Source organism: Dioscorea cayenensis, chromosome 20, assembly GCF_009730915.1.
Source record: "Dioscorea cayenensis subsp. rotundata cultivar TDr96_F1 chromosome 20, TDr96_F1_v2_PseudoChromosome.rev07_lg8_w22 25.fasta, whole genome shotgun sequence".
NCBI lineage: Eukaryota > Viridiplantae > Streptophyta > Magnoliopsida > Dioscoreales > Dioscoreaceae > Dioscorea > Dioscorea cayenensis.
Window position 1 is genome coordinate 17,597,125 of NC_052490.1, and position 26,908 is coordinate 17,624,032.

A 26,908-nucleotide genomic window follows, 5' to 3' on the forward strand; every position below is an offset into this window, starting at 1 on the left:
CGCAGATTTTTCAGGAGGGAAATATCGGGCAAGAAAAGCTTCTACCATCTCCTCCCAATTAGTGATCGATGCTCTAGGTAATGAATGTACCCATTGCTTTGCTCTTCCTTTCAAGGAAAATGGAAAGGCTCTCAACTTGATAACATCATCCGTAACACCATTAATCCTAAGCATGGCTCACACTTCCAAGAAGTTCTCAATGTAATTGTTTGGATCCTCATCGGCCAAACTATTAAGCCGTGCCGACTGTTGTAACATCTGGATGAAGCCTGGCTTGAGCTCAAAATTCTGAGCCATGATCGGTGGCCACACAATACTAGACTGAGTGCCAAGAACTGCGGGTCTGGCATAATCTGAGAGTGTCCTCTGCTGTTCATTTTGTTCTGTCATACTATCTAACCCTTCACCTTCTACCTCAGCTGATTTGACTGTTCTTGTACAAGTTCTTTTCCCCTTCTACGAAATGTTCGTTCAAGCTCAAGATCTCCTTCAACCAATGTGGAAGGGTTCCCTCGGGTCATAACCTGGAGCTACAACCAAAGAAAGAAAAACAAATTAGAATGATGGAAGAATAAGAAAATGTGAAATAGAATAAATGATGAATAGCTAAAATAGCTAAAATAGCAAAGTGCAAAGTGTTTCTAAAATGTCTATTCCTCGGTAACGGTGCCAAAAACTTGACAACGCCCTTTGCATGTGTATCGCAAGTGCATGGGTTTGTCGAAGTAATAATACCTTGGTGAGTGGGTAGTCGTATCCATAGGGAATAGTGATCAGAAACACAAGGATTGCTATTTAACTAAAGTGAAGATGGATAGATAGTGGTGTGAACAATATCAATATGAAAAAAAATAAAAAGAACAAGAAAGAAAGACGCTATCAAAATGAAAAGAAAGGCAATCAATAGAAAGTGGGGCACCCAGACATTGCTCTCCCTAGGGCTATTGCTTCAAGTGCAAAACCAACTATTACATCTCCTAACTGATGCTTAATGAGTCGTGGAAATCTTAAAATACACGGTCCCAGATCTAAGGTCAACCGTGACTAACCCTACACTATCTCCAAGTGGAGAAATCGCTCAGTCTCAATAACTCACATTGTGCAAAGTTGCTTAAAGATCTAGGGACTTCAAGTGATAAACCCCATTCCCTAACATAGATCTAACACTTTGGTCCAGGCGTAAGACCCCTAGCCACAATTAAACCCCAGATATTAAGAATTACTTCAACGCTTCACTCTATTGCTTGCGCAACTAAGCCCCAGCGGAGTTCGTCTCTTAGCACTTCACTCTATTGTGACCACAAAGAACTCTTGGAACGTGGAGGTAGGATAAATCACACCAGAGGAGAAAGGGGATGCTCTGCTACCTCTCGACTCACCCTCTCGACCCTCTCCAATCTTGCTTTATTTAACCCTCATGGTGTGTCAGTCACTCACAAGGATTACCAATGTAGGCTCTCAATCCTAGTTTCACTCTAAGGGAAAACCCATTCAACAAGCATTCAAGATTAGAACTCAATTAAAGACATCAATTAAAGAAACAAAATAGAAAAGTCAAAGGAATAATATCATCCTAGGGTTTACAAGTCCAAGTACCCACTAAGGGTTTAGCTCTCCATGGAGCAAGATATAATCAATAATGAAATTGAAAGTAAAAGCATGCAATCCATAAGTAAAACCCACTTGTAGTCCGTATTGATGGTCTTGTGGGGCAGTCTTGTCTTCTCCAAGGGTTTCCTCGTCAAGCCTAGGGCACACCTCACCGAATCGATGCCGATGAATGCTCCCCTAACAACTATCTTCCGAAGAAACGCGGTGTTAAAGGCCGTAGAGCTACTCCAAAAACCTTGCCAAAGCCTCTCCAAACCCTAGCCGCGAGCGCCTCCAAAGATGGAGAAAAGATGAGAAAAATATAAGGAAAAGGATCCTCAAAACGGGCTGAAGTTGCGGCTTTAAATAGGCTGGAATCAGGCAATCCACAAGGGCGTGTGGAATTTTCACACACCCGTGTGAATCTGCAGGAATTGGTTTTTCAGCGGCCTGTGAATAGTAACTACTACAGTAATTTGCTACAGTGCTTTGCTGTGTTAGCCTGCTGCAGTACTCCACCAAAATACTCCCGAATCGACACTTTTATCGAGGCCACATGAACGGGCACACATCCATGCGGTAGATCACGTGCGTGTGAAAATTCCACATGCCCGTGTGAATCTGCAGGAATTGGTTTTTCAACGCCATGTGAACAGTAACTCCCGAATTAACACTTTCACCAAGGCCACATGAACGGGCACACATCCATGCGGTAGATTGCGTGCATCTTCAATAAAATCACATTTGACGACAATCTTGCTAGTATTGCATAAGTTGGAACACATATGTGTGACTGCCTTTGTGCCCCTCCAATTTACATGTTCACTCGAGTACAACAGAGGTTGGCATACACTCATATGTCTTTGAGCACAACTTGTGTCTTCACGTTTGTTCACTCCAAGATTTCATCAACAAGGTGCATTCACGATCTACTTCGGCTTCTTTCTTCCACACTTATGTCCACAACCCTACATGCACAAAAGAACACAAATACACATGTATAAGCAATAAAATCTGATAAAAGTAATGCTAATTGTAAGAAAAGAATACTTTGTATTACTAATACACAAGCACTTATCAATTACCAAAGAAAGAAATATTAAGTTTCCCCTCAATTCTACTATACTAGGTTGTACGTATAAGTCTTAAGGCATTTTTTTAAGAATAGTGACCTCATATATACATATACATGAAAGTTTTTAGATGAACAATCAGCTCAGATATATATATAGTAACACACACATGCACGCACGCGCACAACACACACACATTTAGAACCTTTTCCTGGACAAGCAATATCCTATGAAGATTTAATTAACAACAATAAGAAGTATAACCTATGCTTAAAAGGCATTAGCTAGCAATTGCAAAAGCAAGGTTTAATTTTGAAATCCTAAGATACTAAAGAGTTTTTTTTGGGCTTATCATGTAAAATAACCATGTTTGAAGAAATTTTATACTCCATACTTAGCTCTTGCAACATGAATGAGAGGCTAAAGGAAATGATGGAGGAATACACTAACCCCAACTAACACTAACAAAAACTAACTGAATACTTATAATACAACAACTCAATGAAGCTTTAAGCCTTGTAGAATCCTCACACTAAGCAAAATGTGGGGAGTACAACTTAAAGTAGATAGCAAGGGTAGGGTTTGGCAAACTATGGCTACTATGACTATTGACACGGGGGTTAATCTTGTTGCTCATCCTTGTGTGGCACTTGCCCGATGCAAGTCAGCCTTCACATAAAGTATGCCAAGGAAAGCAAAGAAGGGAAGATAGAACAAGGCAGAGACCAGATATAAGAGAAAAAAAAAAGAAAACTCTCTATTAGTTTTGAAGAATGTGTTTACAACCAGGCCAAGACTCACCAAGAGTCCCTTTGATCACTTGATGATCATACAATGGAGAAAGGGGAAGTATTTATAGCCAACTTCAACCAAAGGGGAGCCTTTGGCCGGATTCCTTTCCAAGAGTTACCGGACAAGAACCAGATTCCACCCAAGGGCTACGAGACGATGGTTGGTCCTGTTTCGAGTACTATTTGGGGACAATACACCATTCCAGTCAACCCTACTACTCCCCACTGCCCATTGTCTATAGTGAAAGTTTGGCTAAGAGTCCCTTTGATCACTTGATGATCATACAATGGAGAAAGGGTAAGTACTTATAGCCAAATTCAACCAAAAGGGAGCCCTTAGCCGAATTCCTCTCCAAGAGCTATCGGACGAGCACCAGATTCCATCCAAGGGCTAAGAGACGACGGTTGGTCCTGTTCTGAGTACTATTTTGGGAACAATACACCATTCCGGTCAACGCTACTACTCCCCACTGCCCATTGTCTATAGTGCAAGTTTGGTCCAAGATCTACCTAGAATCCCTGTACATTCGCTCAGCAGGGTCTCAACCATTGGGTCTCAGTCACACGGCCACTTATTAACGCTTGCTCGGTACCACACCTCGCTCGTGTCCCACATGGAAATTCGGCTATGTATGGAGAGACAATCTCCGCCTGCGCGCGTTTGCTCGTGCGGATCATGATCGAGCGCATGTGTGCGCCTAAGTCTTGGCCTCAATGTGCGGGTTGCCACGCCAACTCTCTGTCATGCATCTTATGTCCGAATGTTATGGCCGACCATACAACCCAACTGTCCAGTCTTCATGGGATGGCTCTATCCATAGCTATCCTTGGCCAAGCAGCTCTGCCACACCCGTGCCAAGGGTGGGTACCGCATAGCTCTGTCACATCTACCATAGCATGGCTTATTTTCTCCAAAGCTACCTTCAAGCTATAAAAGATGGAGAAATATAAGGGTGTATAGTTGGAAAATAAGGGTATCACAAAGATTAGAACAAGAGGAGAGGACAGTAGTCACTAAAAGAAAAAGTAAAAAGAATGGTGAAGCTTGGTGAAAATTTGAATGAAGTGCAAAGTAGGAGAAGAAAAACAAAAGGAGGATGTGGGTTTACTTCGGGTAGTTTACATGCATTGATTTCAAAAGGAAAAATCACAGGGTTTAGAATCACCTTCCTTTGCAATCGGACAAGTTGTCCTATGCTTATCAACGATGATATACTTCACTCTTATGGAGGTTGGTTGTAGCTCCTATTTGGCACAAATCACATCCATAACTAACTGCTATTGTGTAACTATGACGAAGTTTATAATATGGCTTTTTTCATGCCTCCCTTAATATGGCAACAAAAGAATCCAACAATTATAATAAAAAAACATAAGAGGAAATATGGTTATGAAGGGAGTCAAAACCATAACGAGGATGAAGATAACAGTTGAAGACTTCAATGAAAATTTTGCATATGGCAATATTTTCAACTAAAAGACAAGGCACATTTTATCTTTATAATTAATAAAAATGATAAAGAATGAGATTTGATATTTGCAAGGATCAAATAATCAAATTCCTAAAATTTTTTTTTTAAAAAAAAGACTGTTTTAGGAAGAAAAAAAAAATTAGAAGGCCGGCTTAATCAACAAAATTAGTATGGATTATTCATTATATTTTATTTATTTAGTTAAAATAAAATAGATAAATAACAAATTTATTATCATAAAGTAGTTTATCTTTAAAATAAATCAGACTCACCCCGGCTCACAGAGCAAGCCTAGGCTGCCTCCTCTTCCTTCCCGTGCAAGTAATTTCCGTAAATTGCAGGGGTGGCAAGTGAAAACTTCAAAAAAAAAATAATAGAAGAAATCAGAATGCCCCCAAATCATAACCCAAACCCCGTTCCCGTCTTTCTCCCTCCGGCCACACCATGGCAGCACTGGTCGACACCCTCCTCCAGCGCTCCCTGGACGACCTAATCAAATCCCTCCGTTCCCAGCCAACCCTCGAATCCTCCATCATCTCCCGCTCCGTCTCCGAGATCCGTCGTGAGATCCGCTCCACCGATCCCCTCACCAAATCCACCGCCCTCCAAAAGCTCTCCTACCTCTCCTCCCTCCACTTCCTTGACATCTCCTGGTCCTCCTTCCACTCCCTCGAGCTCCTCCCCTCTCCTTCCTTCACCTTCAAACGCCTAGCCTACCTCTCCGCCTCCCTCTCCTTTCACCCCTCCTCCGACCTCCTCCTCCTCGCCACCAACCAGCTCCGCAAAGACCTATCTCCCTCATTCCCTTCCCCAGTCATCTCCCTTGCCCTCGACTTCCTCTCCCTTACCGCCTCCCCCGACCTTGCCCGCGACCTCACCCCTGAGATCCACTCCCTCTTGTCCTCCCCCAACCCCTCCATCCGTACGAAGGCCACCGCCACTGCCCTCCGCATCTTCACTCGGTATCCCGACTCCGTTCGCGTCGCCTTCAAGCGCCTCGTTGACAATATCGACTCCTCCGCCGCCATCGGCGTCTTCTGTGAGCTCTCCGCGTCCGATCCGAAGCCCTATCTTCCCCTTGCCCCTGACTTCTACCGCCTGCTCGTTGGTTCCAAGAACAACTGGATCCTCATCAAGGTGCTCAAGATCTTCGCTCGCCTTGCTCCGCTAGAGCCTCGCCTTGCTCGCCGGATTGTTGATCCTGTTTGTGAACATTTGCGTAGGTCTAATGCAAAGTCGCTTGTGTTGGAGTGTGCGCGAACTGTTGCTTTGAGCCTTGCTGATTATGATGAAGCTGTGAGGTTAGTTGTTGAGAAGGTGGGGGAATTTTTGGCTTCTGAAGATGATGCTAATCTTCGGTATCTCGGCCTGCATGTGCTCTCGATGCTCGGGCCAAGACATTCTTGGGCGGTGGAGATGAACAAGGAGCTTGTCATCAAGTCTCTCTGTGATCCTGACACTAATATCCGGCGGGAGGCATTGTTCTTGATAATGGAGATGTTGTTTGAGAGCAATGTGGTTGACATCTCTATGCTTCTTGTCGGTTTTGCGTCCAAGTCGATGCCCAACCCAGAGTTCTGCAATGACATATTGGAAGCTGTACTCTCGGCTTGTGGGAGGAATGTGTATGAGCTAGTGATGGATTTTGATTGGTATGTTGGGCTTCTTGGGCAGATGTCGCGAAACCCACATTGTGCAAAGAGTGATGAGATTGAGAGGCAGATTGTGGATATTGGGCTGAGGGTGAAGGATGCGAGGCCAGAGCTTGTTCGTATTGCTCGTGATCTCTTGATTGATCCTACGTTGCTTGGAAATCATTCAATTCACAGGATACTGTCTGCTGCTGCTTGGATTTCAGGGGAGTATGCTGAGTTTTCGAGGAACCCTTTGGAGCTCTTGGAAGCATTGCTGCAGCCGAGAACCAATCTTCTGCCAACATCGGTGAGAGCTGTTTATATTCAGGCAGTATTTAAGGTTCTCACTTTTTGTTTCTGCTCGTACTTTGAGAGATTAGAGTCTGGTCACATGTTATCATCTCTTGGAAATCCGATTGCTGGAACAGGATGCCAAGAAGAATCTGATGTTTCCACTGTTGTATTTGGAAAAGGTGACAATGCTGCAGTCGGAAATTTGAATAATACTGGTGCTATTGGTTGTAAACCAGATTCTTTGTCAGGTTCAGTAAATTTGGATGAACAATTTACTCATGCATCTGTCTTGCGCATGTTGAATTTGATTGAGACTGCGATGATTACCCTCTCAGATTGGGGTGAAGTTGAGATTCAGGATAGGGCACTGAGTGTATTATGTCTGATTCACATGTTGCAAAGATTTCAAGTTTGGAACAGGGATGAGGAGGGACTGAGGAAAGATCGCAGAGTCAGTGAGTTTGCCAACCTGATGTCTGGTGTATTTAACCAAGAACTAGGCCCAGTTTCAGCAAATTCTCAGAAGAGAGTTTCTGTTCCTGATGGACTTATTCTCAAGGAAAATCTAGCTGATCTGACAGCAGTTATAGGTGAGGAAGTTAATGTTTCTGTGTCTGCTTCAACATCATTTTTCCATCGAAAAACATCACAATGGGGAAACAGGGGAGGAATCCAAAATATTGACAGAGTCCACCTCTCTACTTAGTGAACACCGTAAGAGGCATGAATTATATTATCTTCCTGCTGGTAAAGATGAAGCCCAATCAAATGATTACCCCCCTGCTAATGACCCTCAACTTCCAGTCAGTCAAGGTGGTGCTTCTGAGGGTCTTGTTGAGTTGACTGATCAACCATTGTTGTCCAGACATAGAAAGCCCACAAAACCACGGCCTGTAGTGGTGAAGTTAGATGACGTAGATGTGCGAGAAAATTCTGCACCGAAATCAACAATGGACTTGAAAGATGATTTACTTTCTGGTGTTGTTTGTGATGTCCTTCTTGGCAATGAAGATAAACCCACGAAATCTCAGAGGAAGTCTTCAAAATCCCAGAGAAGAAAAAAAGATCGACCAACACATATTGAGCCTGCATATCAATTGAGAGAGAGTGGAAATTTGGTTCATGTGGAACATGGGAGCTCAAGTTCTAAAATCAGTAGACATGGCCACAGTAAAGGAAAACAAAGTAGCTCACAGGGAATTGAGGATAAAGAAGATGGAAGCCAGAAGAATATGACGAATAGTCAACATCATTACAGAAAGCACAAACATAAACAGGATAGGGATGCTCTTCCAAATTTGCTGCCACAAACCCCGGTAATCCAAGATTTTTTGTTGTGATTGATTCTCTGCTTCATATATACATGTGTATTTGTTCTTGAGTTCGTTCCTTTGGCACTGTGAATTTCTATCCATTTACTGTGGTATGAATATATTTGTTCCAGTTTTTACTGCCATTGCACTGATATCACTTCTTCCTTGCAGATCAAATGTTGTGTTCTTTTGATTGATTTTTTCTGGTAAAACTGCTTTCATTTATTTAAATTATCTATTCAGATGTACATATAGTATGACCAACTTCAAGACTTTTCTAACCTGAATGACATTAAGATACTGCCTTATTTTATAAATGATGAAAAAACTGGGACATAATGTATGTAAGCTATAAAATCACATCTTTGGTTTATGCCTTTTAATGTTTGTCTAATAAATTGAGAGGAATTTAGAACTATACACTTTTGATTATTGTAGTTCCTAATGTTTTAATAATTTTGTCAGGCTCATGTGATTATATTATACCATCTTGCAGGTCTAGTGCCAATTTAGATAAGACCTTTTGTTACAAATCAATTTTCTTTTCATCAGCTGCAAATTAACATGTAATTATTTATAACTTTTAAATACTATTGAACTTGAGGTTCTTGGCACTGTTTCAAATTCATGCATGTTAACTAAAGGACATGTATTCTATTCTATCATACTTGCGATCCTCTCCCATGCACCATCACCATAGCTTATGGCTTCTGCAAATTATTATGATAGCCACAGCTCAACATGATTCTGTCCCTAATAATTCTCTATGCTTTCTCATTTACTCATTTTTTATCAATCAAGATTGTATATATATTTTTTTATGTTAAATTTATTATTGTCATAACATTATAAACTCCTCGAAAATTTTAGCTTTTCTATGATCTATTTTGTTCAGATTTAAAAGAGAATTGCATGTCTTACTAATGTAGGGTTATTTTCATGAAAATACATAGATATAAATTTGTGTCCTTGGATGAACAATTCCATGACAAACATCGTGCAGAGCACTCTGTGCTGTGAAACATTACTCTTTCAAGTTAAATTTTTAGTTTCAGCATATCAACTATGTGAAATTTAGTATCCTCAAAAAGAATATAGGTTTCAACTAATGAGCATCAAGCTAACTACATATGCTGGAGTTCTAACTTTCGCTATCAAATTTTCTATTGGTGTTATGGTTATGACTAATTAGTTTATTTTTATTTTTATAAATCATTTGATGGAAGATGCACACTAGGTAAATTCTTATTATTTCAATTTCTTTCTTGTTGGTGTTCATTTTCATGTAATATATATCATTTGAATTCCTTAAATCCTCAGCTATCATTTGAGCAAGTCAAAATCACGATGCTCAGAGAGATATTGTAGTTCGTGACATTTTCACATCCAGAAAATTCCCATTTGACTGATAACAGCTGAAATCGCTTTTAACCCTCAATTTTATAAGTTTCCATTGCTGCCTTCAAGATGTTTGCTGCATTTTACCAAGTTTTAACAATGATACGAATCCAGCATGAGTTAATCTTTTAAATGATTGTGTTGAATTAGCAAAGCATAAGTTTACTTGTTGCAGTTACCGAATTTGCTATCAATTTGCTCTTGCCTTAGAAAAAAATCTACTTTTGTGACCTCTATTTTGATGGATTTCTTGAGATACAGTTTCTCAAATCCTTTGGGTAATGTAGGTTGTTGTCATGGTTAGTCTAGTCTAGACATGTTGGGTCCCTGCAGTCCGATTAGATTCAGTTTCTTTCTATAGGTAAATGTATCCTGTTGTAAAGTATATTTTAATCTTTATATTCTTAAAAATACATTATGACTTTTGTGTTTTTTTATAGCTTCCTATATTATGTGGCGTAGCGTATTTATATTTAAAAGAGAAAGAAAAATTTATTAAAATACCTTCTGATTTGTCTTTTTATTGATTTGAGACTTGTAGTTTGTGTTGTAACATTTTAGTAACTTGTAAGTTAAACTGTTTGAAAAAAAAATATCAAAGTGTTTAACTCTGTTGAAAAAAAAAATACCAAAGTGTTTAACTCTGTTAATTTAAACATGAATTTAGCTTTTTACGCTTATTTGTATTACTAAAATACATACTAATTAAAAAAATTCAAATCAACCTTTAATTATAACTTAAATATTTTTTAAATACTATGTAAATAGACATAATGGTTTTTATTAGCAAATATTTATGTAATATAAATAAAAAGAAAAAATAAATTCAATTTTATTTTTATGTTATGTCAATAAAAATTAATAAACGGTTTAAACTAAAGAGTGTTATAATTCAAACTACATATTCCGAATTAATATAAAAGTAAATTACAAGATATTTTTTATAATTTTACCTATTTTAAAAATGTGCACAACCTTTGGACTGTTCATATAAAGTTCGTTTTGATGTGAATCACTTATATAGTTCACATGATAATATTCATTTCTTTTTTTAATTAATCAATAACGAGGTGGAAGCTAATGGCTTATGTGGCTGTTGACCTATTGGGTCCACCTGACAAAAACGCCGCATGGATAAATTTTTTTTAATTTTTTTTAATGTTTTCTCCATTAACTATATGTGATGTGGCATGACCGCATGAGTTATCATGTCAACATAATTTTCTTTTTTTATCTTTCTCTTTTCTCTCTTTTGCTTTTCATCTCTAGCTCGACTCTCGAGGCTCCTCTGCATTCTTCAATTCCTTCTGTAAATTTTATGAGTGGGTACTCAAGATTTACCATATATCACTTTGAGCACTAACTTTTAATTTGTATCAAAGTGAGCATTAAGTTTCGATTTAATTTCAAAAATGTATAATTGAGGGTTTCCAGTGAAAATTGGATGACGTGGTTGCCGGGAAGTAGATGTGGACGTCGGAGGACCACGTCAGATGCTTGCGTGGAGCGGGACACCTCAGCAACTTACACAGCTGTGCTTGTTTGTTTCCACGTAGGACGACATGTCATCAAGTTAAAGGGCTTTTGCTTTTCCCCTTCGTCCCCTCCATCTCGTGCCTTCTTCTCCGACCCCTTCGTCCTCTACATCGCAGAGAAATTTGAGGACTACCTCCGTCCTCCGTCCTCCCTTCTTTCCCTTCTATCCATCCGAGCCCTCTCCTCCCAATCCTTTTTAGCCAAAAGTCATCACGACAGTAAGCCATGGCAGTGCCCCCTGTCGCCAGTGATCCCGCCCCACCCTCCGTTTACCCCTCTCTCTCTTTCTCCACCCTCCTTGTCACCCGGTGAATCACCGCTCCCGCCCCTCCATCCCGTCCTTTTTACTCCTCTCTCTTTGTTTTTATTTTTATTATTTCTCTCTCTAATTTTATTTTATTTTTTAAAATACCCCCAGCCGAAGAATCTATAATCTATCTCTGTTTTAATTTTTATTATTTCTCTCTCTAATTTTATTTTATTTTTTAAAATACCCCCAGCCGAAGAATCTATCTCTGTTTTTATTTTTATTTCTCTTTTTATTTTATTTTTTAAAATACCACCACCGCTTTGATTCCCCCTTGATTTTGATTTTGATTTTTTGAAAGTATTCTCTCTTTTTATTTTATTTTTTAATGTAACCTATTAATATTTTATAAATTATTTTATTTAGTATATTTAAAAAACATCTATCTTTTAGTTTTAGTTTTTACAAATTAGTTTATACAATATATAAAATTATATTTTTATTTGAGTTTTTTTAAAATTTAATTTTTTGCACTTATTTTTATAAATTAAATTATAAATGGTGAGAGGCTACATGGTCTGGTATTAGGGAGAAGATGAAGCCATTGGCAAGAAGTTTGCCTTCATGTGTGTTGATGTAATTTTCAGGAATATAATGCCAATCCTAATCAATAATAGAAATCCATATATAACTACATGAACTCAATAAATTATTCTTTAAAATCATAGCGTGAAAATATCATCTACAATTCATTAAATTAATTATTAGAATACACATAACCAACTGCTCAATAGATATCATCTACCATTCGACCATTCCTACAACTCACCCAAGCACAAAGATAACACATAAAAGGAAACACCAAAATAATCCATCAATTGTCTGTTACAATATATTAGTTGGTTAAAACTATACAAAAGTTATTTCTACAACAGTTATTTAATATATGATTGATTCCATTTTTGAAGCCACAAAAAATCAAAATTTGATCAATATTTGACCTTACAATGATCATTTAAACAAAACAAAAGAAAAATATCAACATCCTCCATGACCTGGAGGAATCCACAATTTTCTTTTTTTCCATGCAACATCTTTCTCCATGCCTTCCAATGGTTTCTCTTTCATCTGGGACCTCAGAACAGGGTTTCTAAGTATATTGCTCTCCTTGTTTCTTGGAATTTTGCTCTTATCTTTCTCCATTGGTACATGTTGCTTCTCTGTCTGCTCAGTGGCTATTTGCATCTCCACTGAAGTTGTGGATTTTTTCTTCCCTCCTCTTGTGATAATTTTTCCTCTTCTACCCCATCTTTGACTGGCAATTGATGAAGTCTGCAGATCATATAATTGAGATGTAACTTTCACTTGCTGAGTTGAGGACTCTCTTTGGTTATGTCCAAATGCATCACATACATCACTTCCAATCATGCAATCAACCTAAATGCGCATCAAGGTTTAATTCACATGAATGATGAGCAAATGAGTAATATTGGTTGCTTCTTCTAATTAAAACCAATTTCACCTGTGTAGTTCCCTCTCCTTGTGATTGCTCAAGAGCTTCAGGTGTTTCATGTGGCTCAGCTACCTAAACTCCACCCATGAGGTCAAATTAACTTTGTTCTGAAAAAATTGTTAACTAAGATAGAGAAATAATTAAAACTACTTGCAGTATACCTGTGATAGAGAGTCACATTGAACAGGTTCAGCTGTTTCATGTGCCTTATTCATATGGGTTGTTATGAGGTCAACCTTCAATTATATATGCAAGTATACAAAAATTAAGTCAGCAACAAATAATAGAAGTCATAATTATTCCTACAAATACCTGATGGTAATGCTCTTCTAAGACATCAGGGTCAAGTGTTGTCCTTGGGTCATTGTCAGGGACCTACCCAATTTGGGCATCAACATATTGTTATACACAATATTCTATATTAGACACAAGTCACTCACCTGATTGTTGTTTGGTGTCTCGCTAGTGTTTCCATTTACACCCTGTGAAGTATGCAGGTCAGACATAGTACATCACATATGAGGAAAAAAATTAAGAAAAAATTAAAGCCTTTACTAGCTTTGAGATTAAGTACCTTTGACCCATGAAACCTTTTATTGTGGCCAACAACACCACATATGCTACAGGTAACCTTGAATCCTTTCCTGCTGACATTACCTTTCCTGAAACCTATATCTTCACCAGCCTCCTTTCTTCGAAGCATTGTTTTCCTTCCTCTTCGTTGTTGTGCAGGCTCAGGTGGTTTCATAGGACAATTTTGACTCCTAGGCCAGCAATCCCTGCCTTGAGTGGGGTTTAAAATGTGCCTATAGGTTGCTAGAAATTTGCTAACCCTATAACATTCATTTATGTGGTTCTCAGGCCTATCATGGTTATAGTATATTGAGGAAATAGCATGAACACAAGGTATTCCAGTAAGCTGCCATCTTCTACAAGTGCATGTTTTTTCATTGATATTCACCACAAACTGCCCATCACCACATGCTACTTGGTACTGGTTGCCCCCTGACCATGTAGTTCTACATAAAAAATTGAATGTCTTTGTCTTCTCCAATTTTTTCAAAATCTTTGGACAGTGCATATTTTGAAATTTTTCCATGGCATCCCTTCTTCTTTGCACCCTCACCATTAGCTTTGTCCTAATGATTTCATTCATTGTGATAATACCTTTGGTTCTTGCATCTAAGATTATACTATTAAAACATTCACATAGATTGTTCAATAACATGTCACACTTAAATTGACTTCTAAAATGTGACCTAGACCAGTGGCGAGGGTCTATTTTCTTCAGGTACTCACAAGCCTCTGGAGACATAACTTTTAGGGCTTCTAGTTCTTTCACAAAGGCAGGGATATAAGAAGCTTTGGCACATCTCCATAGTTGGTCTTTTAGTATTTTACCACTCCACTTTCTCCTAAAGTTAGTGTGTATGTGTCTAACACAAAATCTGTGCTCACTATTAGGGAATAAGTCTTCAACTGCAGGTATTAAACCCTACAAAATAGATTTAGGGTTTGCATCAACATGCCCAAAACAAATAAACAGAAGCAATACATGAATAAGAAACACAGAACACACAAGTAAATTAGAGTATGATTCATTAACATAAACACACATACCTTTTGGCGATCACTCATGAAAGCCCAATGATTACTATTGTTAATTCCCAAGTCTCCAGCTAACAACTCCAAGAACCAGCTCCAATTATCATGGTTTTCTTTGTCCACCCTAGCCCATGCTATGGGATAGATGCAATCATTTGCATCTAGTCCCACAGCAGTGAGCAAATGACCCCCAAAATAACCCTTCAAAAAGCATCCATCCAATGAAATTATTGGTCTGCAACCTTTCAAGAAACCCTGTCTTCAGTGGTTCCAAGCACACATACATACACTGGAATGTCCCTTCAAGGCATTTGAACATAACAGTTGAGTTTGGATGTGCTCGCAGAAGTTCAAGCCTATAATCAAATAGCCTTTTCACCTGTTCTTGCTCATCACCATCTACCAAACTTGAAACATTAATGTTGCAAGAGTTAGTACAATGGGATAAAGAGATAATAAATGAAGAAGCAATATAAATTGTATACATTACCTCTTCGCAATATTCCTGGCCCTCCAAGCTTTGAGTCTACTAATGTCAACTTGTTGGTTACTCCTGACAGCTTGAATGATGCCATTGATTGACCATGTAGGATCAGCTCTAAATTGGTCCAAATAGTTAAATGCAATCCATTTTGCATTAACATGCCTGATATTGTGGTCTCTCGCACACTCATGGTTCATGTTTCCTGACTTGATTTGAATTGTGTTACGATCTTTGATCATCGGCGCAGCCCATAAATAGAACAGGCAGCCTTTTTTGCATATTGCCTTACATCTCTTGCTATTGTTTGGCCTAAAGTTCATGACGACCCTGTTTTTGATGCCATAATTTCTTACGGCTTCCCTAAACTGCTTGAAGCTGGAAAACTTCATCCCTATCTTGAAATGTGGGTCTTGCATGTCAATTGACTCATTGAACTCTGCATACTTAGGCTTGCAAGGGGCAAGCATTTCTTCATCTGTTGAGGAGCAGGAGTGCAGCTCCTCTGAATCATAGTATTCTTCTCCAATTCCTTCCTCGACTTCACCATACAATTCTGGTATAGTAGTTGCACCTTCTGCATTTGGTACATCGTCTCTTGCAAGACCACTCGCCATTATCATCCGCATCTTTTTCACTTTGCTCAAACTATTATGCGAGTCATGTAGCCCATTGTCATCTTCGATTCGTCTTTGCTCTCAACTCTGGTTTTTGTAAACTATCACAGACTATATCATTTGCACCACCCTCATTTCCATCATCTGTCATAGCATTGGCATTTCCTTGTGGTCCCTTTGCACTATGTAACCCTTGATATGTGGATCCACTCTGTGGTTGGGCATGTATTTCTCCAAAATTGGCATCATCATCATCATCTAAATGTATGTCAACGTTCTGTTCCACCCTATTTCGAGTTGCTACAGCCCTCTTATCACTAACCATAGCACCTCCAGAACTTGCAACAACTATGTTACCCTTTGCATAAATATTCACTTCCCTAATGGAATCAACAGTAGTGGCCATTGTTAAAGCATCTGCATCACTTGCAATTTCCTTCAAACCCACATTTTCACTTGTTGAATCAAACCATGAAAATGTGCAACTACTAGCATCCATATTCAATTCCTTTGCCATATTCAATAGTTCTATCCTTGACATCTTGTCAGGACAACAATAATCAAAATAAGAAACTATGTTGTAGTCATTCCATCTCCTCATTTCAACACTTGTACAATGGAACACTACTGTAAAATAATCTGAATTGGGTTCTGCAAAAAAAAAATGTTAGACAAATCTCAGACATAACCATTCAATAATGATTATTTGAACAAAGTTAACTTAATTCAATTCGTTAGGTACTAACTAGTAGGCTTAATAAAGTAATAAACTCACATCAATCAACAAACATAGATGAACATATTTTAACCCTATTGTGCCATCTCTAATAAAGTCCATAAATCTTAGTGCTAAATGTGTGCTGTCTGTCTCTTCTGATGCCTAGGTAACGTACCATAGGCTGTAATAATGTTGTGATATTCTATAATAAGAATAAAGCCCATCAACTTGATGCCGGAATGAACTCCTTGTAGCAACGTCTGTAATATGTCTTATTACTATTACATATCATTATGCTAAAGCTAACAATCTTGAAGAATGATAAACAAAATCCATCTAATTACTATTTTCCTTTTCTAAGAAACATCAAAATCTAATGTGAATCCTGCAAAACTTCAACATGTGGTTTTGATATTAAATACAAAGAAAAACTAACACCATTCCTCATTAAAAAATAATAAGATATCGGCCAATAACTGATCACCAATTGTGACTAGATGGATACAAAGAAAAAACCCTAAGAAAAGCATCTATTGTCATGATGAGAAACTGATGAGTAAAATAGTGAAACCTTTAACTACTGTACAACTACGGATATTTTTGCCATTCATTTATAGATATATTTCAAAAATGAAAGAGTTCCAAACCAATTTACATCAGTTTTCATGATTCTTAAAAATTAGTTGACTAATTACAATTTACAAAAAGAATGGTGCAAGCAACAATGAGTACATGAAATTACATTAACAAAAACATGATTCTGATTGAAAACTATTTAATTTTCACATAATAATCAATTTGCTAGGGTGCAGATCAAGTTGGAATTTGTGAAGGGGTTTAGACCATATATTAGATCATGGACCTAATGATCACTCATAATATTTTTTTGGACAAAGGATAATGTGCAAGCTTAGTTAACCCAACAACTGAATTATAAAATAAATAACGTAGTTCATTAAAGAGATGCTTGGTGTTATTTATTCGAAAAAAAAAAAAGATGAATGGTGTTATGATCTCTCTTTTATACAAGATATGAAGGCATTGCATTTTAAACAATCAAGCCAGCATCAAGATGGATCTTTCTTTCTATTTGTATCCTCATGGTTATGGTCCCTCTTCTATACCAGAGATGAGAGCTAGTGTTGAATTTAAAATTTAAGGATAGAAATGAAGCTAGAGCTATCTTTCTATTTGGATCCTCACAGTTATGATCTCTCTTTCATACAAGATAAGGAAGCACTGAATTTTGAATAACCAAAACCAAAATCAAGGTAAAGCTTCTTTTCCATTTTTAATAAGTATCCCTCATGCTTGCTTTTCAACAGTTACTCAGAATGCATTATCCTAATGAATACTCAAAGTCCTTACTTACCATGTTTAGAAGCTCAAAAGGTATAAATATGCTGCAAGTTCCTTTATTTCTCAACTATAAAACAACATATCATTTTCATTATCGGATCCCTAAGTCATAGGATTAGAGGCGAATCCAATTACATCTTGTCTATAAAGCAAATCCAAACAAGTCACACAAGCTTCTCAAAAACCAGGTCGAAAGGTGAGAAGAGTAAATGATTTCAAGCACCTCCCAGAATGAAATACATGTTCTTCCTCACAATAATAACCAATTTTACAAGTTCATCTACAATAAACTACATCTTGAGTTCCATTTACCCCAAACATATAACAACTCTAAAGGAAAATAGCATTGGACAATGGATATACAACAAGATTGCTTATTCACCCAAAAGCAACAATGAAACGGATCAAAAAAGGAAAAAAAAAACATCTCTCTATTAGACAACATTCAATCGGACCACAAAGACACTTCCGATTTCCCATTTTCTCATTCAGATCATATCGTTCATAAAAACAACCAACAAAAAAAGGCGATCGGATGGCTATCCACCCCAGTCCAAACCCTAAGATTCACAAAAACGATAAGAAAAAGGAAGTGACAATGGAACATGAACATAATTCAACCCTATTCCTTATCACCTTTAATTTTATAATTCAATAATCATATACCATAAATCAGGAAAAGAAAATAACAATGGAGATGCTGTCAACCATTAAAACTGAGTTACTTCACTTCAATCATCTTCACTTCAATCAAACAAATAACAACAAGAAAGATTAACCCTTATATATTTGCCCATTTCCAAGCAAACACCGAAATAATAATTCTATAACTAGGGTTATAGAATGTATAGAAAAACAAAAACTCATAATTCATCATTGACCGATGATTTCAACAAATTAATTCATCATTGAAGTTCTCTTCAACAAAGTGAAAGTTAAGAAAACAAAAATAATCACATAACAAGAAGACTTACCATAGATTGGCTTTCCAACGCCCGAAAGTGGTCTTCGTACTCCAATCGACTTCCATGGTTTGCGACGATCCACTAAAAGTCGCCGTGGAGCACCACGATCTCCAGTGCACCTCAATTTGATGAAGTATGCGTGCAAGTCTTCTGCCGAGAGCTTCTCCCGAAGTGGGCCTCTTGGTGTTCTCGGCAATATTACTTGCTAGTTGGTAGATTTGGAATGCTAGGTCACAACATTGCAAAGAAAGGGTGAGAAATGGGGAAAGTAAAGAGGGTGGAGGATGATGGAGGGGACGAAGGGGAAAAGCAGAAGCCCTTTAACTTGATGACATGTCATCCTACGTGGCAACAAACAAGCACAGCTGTGTAAGTTGCTGAGGTGTCCCGCTCCACGCAAGCATCTGACGTGGTCCTCCGGCGTCCACATCTACTTCCCGGCAACCACGTCATCCAATTTTCACCGGAAACCCCCAATTATACATTTTTGAAATTAAATCGAAACTTAATGCTCATTTTGATACAAATTAAAAGTTAGTGCTCAAAGTGATATATGGTAAATCTTGAGTACCCACTCATAAAATTTACTCCTCCTTTTTCTTCTTATTCTCTTTCTTCCCGTTTTTTGTTTTGTTTTTTTGTTTTTTATTTTTTTTAACTTATATTCAAATTCCTCGTACAATTTTAGTTGTTGTATGAAACATGGTAATATATTAGCTCATAACTAAGAATGTAAATGGGACGGAGAATTCTCGTTCCATGAAATAATTCCCCCGCGGAGCGGGGAACGGGGGAAAATTCCTCCCCGCGGGGAGGGGAGGGCATTCCCGCCCCGCTCCCCGTGGAGATTTCCTGATTTTTAATAATAATAATAATATATAGTTAAAATAACTTATATCATTATTTTTCTATTTTTAAAAAAAAAATTCAATATGAATATAAGATTATAAGGACCAAATATTTGGATTTTAAAAAATATATATATTTAGTATTTATTAATAATATTTTAGACTTTTAGTAATACTAGTGTTACTCCCGTTTAATGTACGAATATAATTATATGAAAAATATTTTAAAAAAATTTAATAAATTTTTTTTCTTTTTTATAAAAATTAAGATGAAATTAAGATTAGATTAAATAAGATATTTATCAACTTTGAAGATATAATATTTTAAAAAATTAATTTTATTATATATTATGAGATAAAATAATAAAAATTAGTTTAAAATAATATAAATTAGTATTATGTTATAAATATTTTAATATTATTAAAATAATATTGATAAAAATTTTATGAGAAATTGACAAGTGTCAAATAGGTCTTCTACTTTAATACATATATATATATATATATATATATATATATGGAGGCGGGGATTCCCCGATCCCATGGGGATCCCCGCGGGGGAGTGAGTCGGGAGAATTTTCCCCCGCGAGAAATTAGGGGGGGTGATCCCCGCCTCGTGAGAAGCGGGGATGGGGACGGGGATCCCATTCCCCGCTCCGCCCCGTCCCACTTACATCCCTACTCATAACAACCCTAAATCCTATAAAATGCCTAACCTCTAAACTCTCAACTCTTATGTAGTAAACCGAAAACCTTTATACCCTACATCCTAAACATAAATCCTAAATTCTATCTGCCAATTGAACATGGAACACATGCAGAATAAAAAAATTCTCAAATTTCTTTGGGTGCTCAGAGTGCAATAGGATATAATATGATGTACCTATTTTCAAAATTCTCAAATTTCTTTGGGTGCTCAAAGTGCAATAGGATATAATATGATGTACCTATTTTCGAAATTTAGATGACGTTAGTTTTGATATATTTATATTTTTTGGGAAAAGTTGCACTCCCCCATAAAAAGTTATATTATACATGTATATTCATGCAAATAATACAATTGCATGCAAAGTCAACTTTTTTGAGATTTGCGAACTGCTTATATAAAATACATTGTTATATATAGATATATATGATATATATGAATTTTAACTTTTTTTTAAAATACATATGTAAATGATACTCAAAAGAAAATAAATAAGTGATTGCAAAGGGGTTTCAATTCATTCTGAAGTTACACTAGATATTTTAGATAAATTTTGTTAGTGCAACCGCACTATTTATTGGCATGATTTGACACCTAGACCAAAGTGACGTGGCAACTAAGGTGACAAAGCATAATTGATGATGTGGCAAGCATTGTGACATGGCAAGGAGACTTGGAGTGCAAGGCAAACATCTTGAAGATCTTGGTGGAGCTATTTTTAGTAAGTCTCTAACATGGAGCCAAATATCTTGAAGATCATGGTGAAGCTATCTTAAAGATCTTGGTGGAGTTATTTTTGGCAATGCATTACAACTTGAAGACAAGATCATATCAAGACCATATTTAGGTGATTTGATTCTAAATATGGTGGAGCTTAACAAAAGAAAGATCTATTCATGGTGTGAATGAAGGAGATATGATTTGAAGAATCCTTGATGATTGAATTGATTGATTAAAGATCTATTGAAGGCAAGATTTGAGGACCAAACTTGGGTGAATTGAAGATCAAGTTTGGAGAATCTTTGAAGACCAAATTTAGGTGAATTGAAGACTAAGTTTGGCAAGTTTCATGGAAGACGCACAAGGACGTGCGCCCCTTGCGAGAGGATCGCGTGATGAGGAACCCGAGGAGATAGGCTAGTTGGCGGCAATCGGGATCGGGAGATTTGGTCGCATCGACTCGGACTAAGCATGACCGGGAGGTTGATGGGTCTTGAGGTCATCCGCAACGTAACCGTAACTCGACCAAGTCGCTAGTCAGGGGCCATGTTGCAATTCATGTTACAACAGGAGTTGCAACAGCTAATTTCGGCAGGTTTTTAAATTAGTAGCCACGGAGATTCTAAAAGAGGTATGTGCTATATTTGGGACGTTGAGGCGTCTATATAAGCTACCTTGCTCGTAGATTGTAGGTGTGACTCTTGGGTGACTCTTTGAGGAGAGTGTGTGAGCACCAGACAATCTAGAGAGGGTAGTGATCTTTATTGTTGAGAGTGTGAGTGACAAGTGTTTGTACTCATCTATTTTTACCTCTTTTAGTGGATTGTTTATCTCCGGGCTTGGCCCCCCATACGTAGGCGAGTGGACGCCGAACTGGGTTACCAACGTTGTGTGTCTCCTTGTGTGTTGTTTGTGTGCTTTTTCTTTATTGGTTTGTGTGAGACTTCTATGAGTGCTTAAGTGTTACTTAATACCCACAAACCACACCGGAGGATACTAACAAGTGGTATCAGAGACTTGGTCGTCGTATTCACTTTGGTTACAAAGTCGGCGAGGTCCTAACAAGTTCCATTGATGGCCAGAAAAGAAGGAGCTTCCGTCACACGACCACCGTTGCTTAATGGATCAAACTATCCATATTGGAAGGCTCGCATGAAGGCGTTTATCAAGTCCATTGATGAGAATGCATGGATTGCTGTAGAAGAAGGATGGTCTCCTCCTGCTCTAGTTGATAAAGATGAGAATGTAATCATGAAGAAGAAAAGCTGTTGGAGTGTCGAAGACATGCGTAAAGCTAATGCTAATGGGAAAGCTCTCAATGCAATCTTTGGAGGAGTTGATGAGAACCAGTTCAAGTATATTGCAACATGCGAGTGTGCCAAGAAAGCTTGGGAGATTCTTCAAACCATACATGAAGGTACCAACTTGGTAAGAGAATCCAAACTTCAAATGTTAACCACTATGTTCAAAAATCTCAGGATGGGAGAAGATGAAACGATAGCCATGTTCAATGCTAAATTGATGGACATTGCAAATCAAGCCTACCAGCTCGGCAAGGAGTACTCGGATAAAAAGCTAGTCCGGAAGACTCTTAGATCACTCCCAAGAAGATTTGATGCAAAAATCTCTGCAATAGAAGAAGCAAGAGATATTTCAATTATGAAACTGGATGAGCTGATGGGGTCTTTGCAAGCATATGAGATGAACCTTAATCCTAAAAGAAGAATAGAAGATATAGCCTTGAAGGTTGAAGCAATAAAACAGAAGGAGTTACACCAGGCTGTTATAACAGAAGATGAAGACGAAGAGGATAGAGAAATTATTTTCTTGTCAAGAAAGATGCATGACATGCTTAGAAGATACAAGACACAAGGCAAGAAATTTCAAAGAAAAGATGGTCTAAATAAAGAAAAAGAAGAAGTTGAAGATCATCACAAAAAGGAAGAAAATGAAGATCGTCTCATGAAGATCAAGTGTAGAGAATGTGGAGGCTTTGGGCACTATCAAGCCGATTGTGCTAATACTCGTGAAAAGAAAGGAAAATCACCGAATGCTAGATGGAGTGATGACTCGGATGGTAGCAATCGAAGAAGACGATGAAGGAAGTCCCGAGCAACCATCATACGTCCCTTTCCTCGCTGTGATGAATGGATCCACGCTGCTGCGGAATATGTTGCAACATCGCCTACAACATCCACTAAAACCCGACAAAGTGAGTACAATGAGGTAACGTAAAAATGATCTTCTCACAAGCTATAAACTCATAATGAACAGATTTAATGATATGATGTTGCAAAACCAACGCTTGGAGGAACAGTTGAGTATATGTAAAGAAAAGCTGTTCAATGCTGAGAAGACCTTGGACTCCATGAACAAGGGTACTGCCAAGCTTGACGAGATTCTATCAGTTGGAAGAACTAGTAAAGCCCGACATGGTATTGGGTATATTGGAGAAAGCTCAAGTGTCAAGGCAGAAGATTCAGGAGTTGTGTTTGTCAAGTCAACTGCCCAACAAAACATTAAAGAAAAACAAGTCAAAGCAAGGGAAGAACCAAAAAGTGAAGTACCTACATGCTTTCATTGTGGAGAGACTGACCACATAAGACCCAAGTGCAACAAATTGAAAGAAGACTTGAAAAGTGGAAGAGTAGTTGGACATGAACATGCAATCATCAAAAGAAAAGTCAGAGGAAAAACTATTGTGATCAAGAAGCTATGGATCCGAAAAGATGAAGTGCCAAGAAAAGATGTAGAGTGCTTCAGTTCAGACCAGAAGATGACAAAAGTGATGATGAATTTTGCACCACCAAGTTACAACCAAAGGCTCATTGACCGAGGACCCCAAAAGTCAACATGTAAAACACCCTTATGGGTGAAAAAATCATGATCTCTATGATGAGGGTAAAAAAAAAAGAAAGAAAGAAAAGAGAGAAAGAGAGAAAAAAAGGAAATAAAAAAAAGGAAAAGGAAATATTGAAAAAAATAAAAAAAAAGGGGCAAGTTTCCTTTTTGGCAGTTATAGAATCATATGAAGAGGCATCAGTGTGGTTACAATGAAAAGGGAAATTTTCTTTTCAAATCCCAAATCTCAAAAAGAAGGGAAACAAAGACGAATGTGAAAAGGGTAGCTCAAAGAGTTCTAAAGAAGTAAGAAAAGCCTGACAAATCATCACAGATCATGGATGCTGTAAAAAGCTCTTCTCATGTTGAAGCATCAAAAGTTTTTATCCATGCCTATTGGTTCATGCGTAGCTCCAACACCTTTTGTGAGAAGAAGCTCCAACACCTTTGAAGAAGAGCAAAGAGATCCCATGGTATGGCTTTCCAAACATCTATCGGAGTTGTTCAAAGAAGAAAGAAAGGCCGGAGAATCAAATTCAGTGAAGAGATCATCCAAGGTATTCCATATGCATGGATCTCTAATATGTTTCTAGGAATCTTCAAGAAAGGAGAGAAGAAGAAGAAGAAGAAGATGGAAGTTTAGAGAGAAGGACCTTTCAAGATCAACCCAGAAGCTAGCAAGAAGGATGAATCAACAGCTGCAATTGAAATAGAAACTAAAGCACATCAACGCAAGCAGAAGCAAGTTTCTAAGGATATTCAAGAAGAAAAGAAAATGAAGTCTTGAGAGAAAGAAGATGGCAAAGGGAATAGTCAAATGGTTGAAAAAGAAAAGCAAGAGTCTGAGGAGACATCTGAAAGTAGGTGTTCAAGCAGCAAAGAGGATCATGAAGAGATTGTCAAAAAAAAAAAAGGTATTGAAGAATTAAAGAAGACTGGAGAAACCAGAGAAAATTCAGACTATGTTGCAACAACAGTTATAACACAAAATGCAACACCTGATAGTTCACATAGTTCAGATAATTTTCCTTTGTAAGCAAGAGTCCTACAAATTTTGAAGAAGAGGAAAATTGCACAAACGCTCAGGAGCCAGAAGAAGAAGATAGTGAAAAGCATACAAGAAAATCATTCTCGGATCATAAAGTTGAAGTTGAAGAATAATCACTTGGTCCAAGGCAAATGAAGAAGAGCAAGAAGTCAATAAAAAAGGGGGAGAAAAAGGCATCTACCCCACGCAAGGGAAGAAGAAGAAAACTGGGAAGAAGTTTAATATGGGAAGACTGATCTTCCAAAATATTATGAAAGAAGCTGACTGCGCAAGCTCCTCAACATCACTTGGGTATCCTGCACTGCTACCGCAGTATTTGTTACAACATAGAGTACAACTCAGGAAGGGAGAAGTAGTCACAGCAGTGAAGAAGCTGGAAATTTCTCAGAAGCTGTTTAGCCCAGGTAAGAAGGTTGATTTACCTGTAGGAAGGGTGTCTCCACCATCAATGCCTGAAGATGAAGAAGAGGCAAATCTATCGGTAGAAGAAGAATATGAGAAGATGTTGAAAGAGCAACTAGAAGATGTGGAGAGGAGGCAACGAGCATTATTTGCAGAATTGTTCATCATTGCCAAACAAAAGCAGAAGATTCTATTTTGCCTGGAAATTCTTGAGAAGAAGAAGAAGAGAGAAGACGATGGCCACGACTCAGGGGGAGATAAAGACCACGAGGGCTGAAGAAAGGGGGAGCTGCCGGAGAAGGTGTAACAAGTCTTGCAACAGTTCATGAAGACTTCGGCATCAATTATGTCACAAAGGGGGAGAAGTGTGCTTGCACCAGACTGACTAGTTATTTGTTTTTCATTTCTTGGGCATTTGAACATTTAGTCTTATTGTGTTGAACATTGTTATGTTTGTCAGTTCATTATGGTTAATCGTATTTTGTCTCACTAGTTGCAGTTTGTTATATTTTCTCAAGTATTTTGTAAGCAACTAGATGATATCTTGTGTCAGTTCTAGTTTATGTTCTCCAGTTGATATTGTAACTGGATGTTGTAACAACGTCAGTTTAGTCTATGTCCAGGTCAGTGTTGTAACAGAATGTTGTAACAAGAGTCAGTCTGGGTGCAAAAGCAGTTGTGTCAAATTATGCCAAAGGGAGAGATTGTTAGTGCAACCGCACTATTTATTGGCATGATTTGACACCTAGACCAAGTGACGTGGCAACTAAGGTGACAAAGCATAATTGATGATGTGGCAAGCATTGTGACATGGCAAGGAGACTTGGAGTGCAAGGCAAACATCTTGAAGATCTTGGTGGAGCTATTTTTAGTAAGTCTCTAACATGGAGCCAAATATCTTGAAGATCATGGTGAAGCTATCTTAAAGATCTTGGTGGAGTTATTTTTGGCAATGCATTACAACTTGAAGACAAGATCATATCAAGACCATATTTAGGTGATTTGATTCTAAATATGGTGGAGCTTAACTAAAGAAAGATCTATTCATGGTGTGAATGAAGGAGATATGATTTGAAGAATCCTTGATGATTGAATTGATTGATTGAAGATCTATTGAAGGCAAGATTTGAGGACCAAACTTGGGTGAATTGAAGATCAAGTTTGGAGAAACTTTGAAGACCAAATTTAGGTGAATTGAAGACTAAGTTTGGCAAGCTTCATGGAAGACGCACAAGGACGTGCGCCCCTTGCGAGAGGACTGCGTGATGAGGAACTGAGGAGGTAGGCTAGTTGGCGGCAGTCGGGATCGGGAGATTTGGCTGCATCGACTCGGACTAAGCATGACCGGGAGGTTAATGGGTATTGAGGTCGTCCGCAACGTAACCAGAACTCAGTCAAGTCAGCAGTCAGGGCCATGTTGCAATTCATGTTACAACAGGAGTTGCAACAGCTAATTTCGGCAGGTTTTTAAATTAGTAGCCACGGAGATTCTAAAAGAGGTATGTGCTATATTTGGGACGTTGAGGCGTCTATATAAGCTACCTTGCTCGTAGATTGTAGGTGTGACTCTTGGGTGACTCTTTGAGGAGAGTGTGTGAGCACCAGACAATCTAGAGAGGCTAGTGATCTTTATTGTTGAGAGTGTGAGTGACAAATGTTTGTACTCATCTATTTTTACCTCTTTTAGTGGATTGTTTATCTCCGGGCTTGGCCCCCCAGACGTAGGCGAGTGAACGC

General features: G+C 38.1%; 1 protein-coding gene across 1 annotated transcript; it reads left to right on the plus strand.

Moving 5' to 3' along the window:
- Window positions 1-5,249: 5,249 nt before the first annotated feature.
- LOC120251611 (AP-3 complex subunit delta) lies at window positions 5,250-8,310 on the plus strand. Its single transcript, XM_039260197.1, is given in 2 exon segments — window positions 5,250-7,481; window positions 7,483-8,310. Coding segments are annotated over 2 exon segments (2,823 nt in total). The 5' UTR covers window positions 5,250-5,370; the 3' UTR covers window positions 8,195-8,310.
- Window positions 8,311-26,908: the final 18,598 nt, after the last annotated feature.